At 42.2% G+C, this 6459-nt stretch overlaps 2 protein-coding genes across 2 annotated transcripts; both read right to left on the bottom strand.

Moving 5' to 3' along the window:
- Positions 326-2912, bottom strand: LOC109716252 (putative disease resistance protein RGA4). The gene is made up of 2 exons (XM_020241581.1): positions 1185-2912; positions 326-450 (listed from the first exon to the last, which is right to left on the bottom strand). Exon 1 carries the CDS (start codon positions 2910-2912, stop codon positions 1197-1199), a length of 1716 nt encoding a protein of 571 aa, XP_020097170.1. The 3' UTR covers positions 326-450; positions 1185-1196.
- Positions 2970-4481, bottom strand: LOC109716251 (putative disease resistance protein At3g14460). The gene is made up of 2 exons (XM_020241579.1): positions 4351-4481; positions 2970-4245 (listed from the first exon to the last, which is right to left on the bottom strand). The coding sequence occupies exons 1-2, from the start codon at positions 4479-4481 to the stop codon at positions 2970-2972; spliced, it is 1407 nt and encodes a 468-aa protein (XP_020097168.1).

The following is a 6459-nucleotide window of genomic DNA, read 5'->3' as shown; positions in this document are numbered from 1 at the left end:
ACACTCACATACTAACATGTTAATAATTCTAAGTCTACAGAGTCTTCTGTGCCGTACAAAACATAATACATTTAAACAAACAAAAGTGAAATATAATACATTTTATGTCCACAATGCACACCATGCACACCCTTTTTTTCTTTTGCTTTTTTTCTTTATTTTGGCTTTTTTTTTTTGCTTGTTTTTGGCTTTTTTTTTGGGATGGACAAACCAATTCTTTAACAACACCAATTAATAATCCACACAAATAGCAATATAGAATCACATACACATTAACAAGCCTTTTTTTTCTGTTTTAATTTTAATTTTTTTTTGGCTCTTTTTGTTTTTGGATGGCCAAACCAACTCTTTGACAACAATTAATAACCCACACAATAACAATATACATACCCATTAATAAACCTTTATTCTTTTTCCCCCATCTTCAGAAGCTAATTGCCCACCAGATGCCTGCAAAAAGATTGTGAAATCGATACAGAATTAGAACACTAAAAAGTAAGCACAATGAAAAATAAAGTGATACATAACGTTCAAATAGATTAGAAGGATGCAATTTGAATTGCAAGATCATGAATCTTATCCTTTCAATTATGGGATTCATAGAAAATTACAGCAAGAAAACTGATATAAAATACTTTTTTACCACACTTTTGAATCTGCAGGAATTAAAAGTAAAGGAAGTAATGCATCTGAACCATGTTGATTTAGCATTAAGATTCGAAAAGGACAATGATTAGAGAATAGGACTGTAGGATTGTATCTAACACCGACAATATAAAATCCAATCCTAGAACCAAATTATACTCGAGCACTTTAATAATGATTCTACATTTGATGCCCTGAAAGAAAAAAAAAAAAAAATTGAAAGAGTAACTAACATAGAAGTGCATGATGAGTACAGAAGTGAATGCATCCACATACTGCAGAGATAAATAATAATATTATCTTCGATAGATAGATGAGTGATTATAGAGTATTTCAATCTAAAACTAGGTCAGTTACAACGTTTTTAATTCTAATCTCAAAACACACAGGCAAGGTGTAGAAAAGTTTGAAGTACTTCAAGATCTTCGTTGATTCATCAAGAGACTGATTAACTTATGCACTTTTAATGAGGAAAAAGGAATAAGAAGATCAGGAATTCAAAGTTTGCCAATTCGTAAGAATGGGAAGGCGATACGTACCTTTTTTCCACATTACAGAGCATGTTCGAAGCTGTCTTCTACAGGGATGCCGTTGAGCATACGCCTGCCCGAAAGGGGCTCAATTTCTACGGATTCCTTCTCCAAAATCGGACATCCGTGTATTACTATACTCTTGAGTGACCTGGGCAAATTCTTCACTGCCTCCAGATTTGAGCAGTTCTGCAGAATGAGGAATTCTAGAGAGTTCAGTTTCTGCAGATACACCAAGGATAAGAGCCCAGGACAATGCCTAATACTCAAGGAGCGAAGAGATCGGAGGTCGCCAAACTGTAACGATGCTGTTCGCATATGACAATGAGTTATCATAAGATCAGATAGACATGGCAAATCTGCATTGGCTAGGATTACATCTACATCTGCACAAGACTCAAAAAGGATAGACTGCAACGAGGACGGCAGGAAAGCAGTTTCACTGTCCAAGCAGGGGCATCCACTTAGAAAGAGATCTGTGAGACAAGGGAGGGATCCCATACCACCCAGCGAAGTGATGGCCCAGCACTCTCGTAGAATTATAGCTTGGAGTGATGTTAACTTGCCAAGGACATCTGCAGATGGCAGACGGGTTACTGTTCTGATCTCTTCTAGCGACAGGCGGGTGAGGGAGGTAAGAGTTTGTAGGCTTGCCGACAATGCGCGGTTAGTAATGTTGCATCCCTTAAGCCAGAGCTCGGTAAGGGTAGAGGGCAGAAGCAATTTGGCCTCATTTTGTCTGCTGTAAATCAATTCCATCTTTCGCTCATGCACCTCCAACCATCTCCCCCAGACAGCAGTAATATCCACGTCGGCAGCAGGCGCACTCTTATTATGCTTTGCAGAGCAAGCTTCATTGTTGGAGTCATTCGTTGCGGCTATGAAATTCATCATTTCTTTCTCATTGTTGACTAAGGACTCTTGATATTGGTGGGGAAACCATTTCGGCATCCTTTTCCTCATGACCTCTATTATGGATCTCTTGTCGGCTGGGCTCATATGCAAGTCTTCTTTTGTTACAAAGATGAGAGACAGTGTATTTTCTATTATGAGTATTGTAAGCTGTGGTGGAAGGGCATGTAATGCTTTAAGTTTAGGAAGATGCGAGAGCTCAAGTGATATGCATGATCGGTAAATCTGGTCCATCATCAGTGGGAGCGCTTCTAGCATTCCACACCACGTCAGTGCAAATTCCTGAATATCGGATGTTTGACATTCGGGCCAAGACGGGCACGACCGTCCTCGATACCCATCTAAACTCAGGCTGGTAAGATAGGGAGGCAATTGGAGGCCCTCGAGAATTTCGACATCCAAATCAGAATTTACATTGTCCTCACCATCGCGCCATACCAACTGGAGCATATCAAGATGCTCCTTTTCTTTTAAATTGGCTGCAATGGCGCTATCCCTGCTCTCAACATTCTCGAGATTATCAATGCACAAGCGTCCTCGAAGTTCATTCAAGTTCTGTAGTTGCTCTAGCTCATATCCTTTTTCCTTTTTCACCTGAAAATGTTTTAGGCCTTGCAAGGAAGTTAACTTGCCAATGTCAGGTATCCCCGAAATTAAATCAGAATTTGCCTCTAGATACCTCAAGCTAACCAAGTTATTAAGACGTTTAGGAAGCGAGCTAGCGCTTTTTATTCGCAGCACCTGTAACTGATACAGAGTACACACCGACTCCGGCAACACGAACACGCTAGTACTCGATATTTCTAGGACGCGAAGGTGCTTCATTCCACTTATAAACTTTGCCAAATTTTCTAGATTTAACTCCAAAACCAGCACACGCAATTATTTTAAGCTGAATTTTTTAAAGCTGTTGGAGATGTCGGTCGCAACTTGTTCTTTTGAGGTGACGCTTTCTCCTCCCATGACGATTAGGGTGCGGAGTTTCCTTAGTTTGCAAATCCTCTCCTTATTCTCGTTCAGTTTGTCAGCCGGTATGCACAGATGACGAATAGTTGACGGGATCTCGGTTCGACGATTACCTTCTATTCTAACACAATAATTGCGAGTGACCTTTTCTGCTAGATCATACAACAATTCATGCAACGTGTAGTAGCTGACAAACTTATATGCCCCAGAGGAGTAGCTGACTCTGTTATGACGCTGAATGTAGAATCTGGACACCAACTCATTTAGGTACTTATTGCCTGCATCCTCCATCCGCTTATTCTGATCATCCGGCTTGATAAAACCTTGCGCCATCCAGAGATGGACCAGTTGTAAAGCTTCGAACGTGTGGCCCTTAGGATACAGGCTGCAGTATGAGAAGCAACGCTGAAGATGTGCAGGCAAATGCCGATAACTCCACATCAGTGCTTTGGTTTTGCCGCCGGACCAGTCCTTGTCCGCAATCTTTCTCAAGTATGTATGCAAATTACCTTGCGAATGGGGGAGGTCGGCAATCTTCATAGCAATCGTCTTGCCGACCATCTCGGCCGCTGTAGGGTCCTTGTTCAACTTCCCAGCAATTATCTTGCATTTCTTTTCTAGATCGTCTCTTAGGCACGCATGCATTTCCCTGCTGGGCAATGCGTAGTGAATGAAAAGATCCGAAAAGTAATTCTCTTCCATATCTTCCAACGGGACAATGTGTTCTACGGTAGCACCAATAGCAGCAGCAATCTTTCTCGGCGCATCGTCGGTTTGAGACGTAACTAAAATCTTGCTCCCCGGCAAACAACAACACTTGCTTAAACATCTGAATAGTGTATCCCAATTCTTCTCGTGGTCTTCTCCGTGGCACCAAACATCATCTATCACAAGGAGGAACATCTTCGCATTTAGCTTTTTGTTTATTTTCAGTTGCAGCGCTTCAAGCGAGTTGAGGTTACCGAGATCTTCTTGAGGCTCACCTGCGATAGAAGCTTGTTGTACGATGTCTTTCATAATTCCGGCTGCGTCGAAGTTGCGAGACGCGTAGACCCACATGATGGGATGAAAATGCTGTCCATCACCTAATTCACTCCTCAGCTGCTCGTAAACATACTGCGCGAGAGTAGTCTTCCCGACCCCCGGGCGGCCGACTATGGCAATTATAGGCACTCCCGACGATGATCCAGGCCTGCGAATTGCTGCTGCAGGAGGTTCTGTTTTCAAACGATGGATGATTTTGTGACGATCTTCGTCGCGGCCAAACACCTGTTGCCGAGGCAGCGAGATGGTCTACCTGCTATCGGGCACTGCTGCCGTCTGATCAGGCTGGGCGCCTAACAAATCGCCCGGCTTCTCGGCATCGCTGGCTTTGTATTCAAGCTTGTTCAGCCTGCGCTTCAGCTTGATCTCTCGAGGCGACAGCATATCGCGACCAGCTTTCAAGACTGGTACAACCCATTTCACAAGTTTTGGTACGTTGAAAGGAGAACATACCCGATTAATTTGCCTCTTTCTGCTCCTCGCTACCGCCGCCTCCGCCTCTGCCGCCTTGCGTTCGAGCCGCCGGTAGTTGAGGAGGTCAGCACGTCCTCCGTGCTCTGCAGACCGCTCTCCACCTCGCTCCATTGCGCGCTGTCTTCCAATTTCTCCATCACCTCTGCTGCAGGCTCCATTTTCAGGAGCTGGATGATTTCTTCACGATCTTCGTCGCGGCCGAACACTCTCAGCGGAGGCACTGAGATGGCCGGCCTGCTGTCAGGCGCCGCTGCTGCCGCTGTCTGATCGGGCCATGCGCGTAACAAAGCGCGGAGTTTCTCGGCTTCGCTGGCGATCATTTCCAGCTCGTTCAGCCTTCGCTTCAGCTTGATCTTTTGAGGCGACAGCATGTCCCGAACAACTTTTGGCACCGGATTACTTCGCCTCCTAGTACTACTACTGCTTGCTGTCGCCACCTGCCGTCTGAGGCGGTCGTAGTGGAGGAGGTCCAGCGCGTCCTCCGCGTCGTCGTAAGCGTCTTTCAGCCTCTGCAGCCAGCCCTCCACCTTCCTATGGTGCCGGCTGCCTTCCGCTTTCTCGATCACCGATTTCAGCACCGGGAGGATGTTTTGCTCCATCTCTTCCAGCCTTTTCTCCGCGTCGATGCCTAGGCTGTCGAAGCCTTCGTTGAGCAGCTTCGCCACGAGGGGAGACGCCACCCATACCTCCGCTGCTACTCCGATCGATTCGACTACTGGCATTGCTGTTGTTGCAATAGGAATAGAAAAATTAAAAATATATAAAAATAGAAAGTAAGAAATTAGCTAGAGTAAAAGAACGAATGAATTAATATGCGGACGAAGAATGATTGATTTGTACGGTCATATCGCGGTGTATACAAAAACATTATTCGCTATTTCTTTCGCGGTCAATTCAAACGGATAGTTAGCATTAATTAATATTTTTATTATATTTTATTTTAAATTAACTAAATTTAAAATTGAATTAGAATTAAGCTTTTTAAATTTTAAAATTGTACAAAATTTTAAATTTGATATTTTAATATTTCAAATTTTAAATTTGAAATTTTAAAATTTAAAATAATTATGAAATTTAAAATATTAAAATTTAAAATTAAATTTAGATTTAAGCATTGAATTTAAAATTAAAATAAAAATTTGAAATTTGAGTACAAAATCAGAATCAAATTTAAAGAAGTAGCTTTTTTCTGCTCTTGATTTTAGGCTTTTAAAAAAAATTTCTAATTCTGAAAAGCAAAATCGGATTTGAAAAATAAAATTGTGAAAGGGCTTTTTTATAAAATAACCTTATAAAATTTTATACTTGGCAAAATTACTCTGCCAAAAAAAATTTGTAAAACTAACCCTCCTTTCGCCATGTGGGCGCCACATCTGATTTTCCTCACAAAGACGTCTTTGTGATTCTGTGGTTAAGGCGGTGAATGATTCACCACCTTCAGTGCAAAACCCCACCCGCTTCCCCTTATAAGACCTCTTTTCCAACTTCATCCTAACAATTCCGTCTTTTCTGTGTCCCCGTCTTCTCGAGGGCATAGGAAAGGAAAAGTGCAAGGGATTTGCCCTAAATGCAGTAAGTGGTTTATCGCCTTTAGAAAGCGGTGAATCATTCACCGTCTTCATAAGAAATATACAAAGACGGTGAACGATTCACCGTCTTTGTGAGGAATACTGACATTGCGCCCACGTGGGAAAAGGATGGTTTATTTTACAAATAAAATTTTTACAGAATCATTTTGCTAATTATAAATTTGTAGAGAATTATTTTATAAAAAAACCCATTGCGAACATTCGGGGGAAAATTACTTTTCAACCTCAAAGTACATTTTAAAAGTTAGACCTACCACTAGGGGTGTAATGTGGGCCGTGCCGGCCCACATTTTCCGGGC

This window comes from Ananas comosus, linkage group 10 (assembly GCF_001540865.1).
Source record: "Ananas comosus cultivar F153 linkage group 10, ASM154086v1, whole genome shotgun sequence".
Lineage (NCBI taxonomy): Eukaryota > Viridiplantae > Streptophyta > Magnoliopsida > Poales > Bromeliaceae > Ananas > Ananas comosus.
The sequence above is the reverse complement of the archived record's forward strand: the minus strand, read 5'-3'. Positions and strand labels throughout refer to the sequence as shown.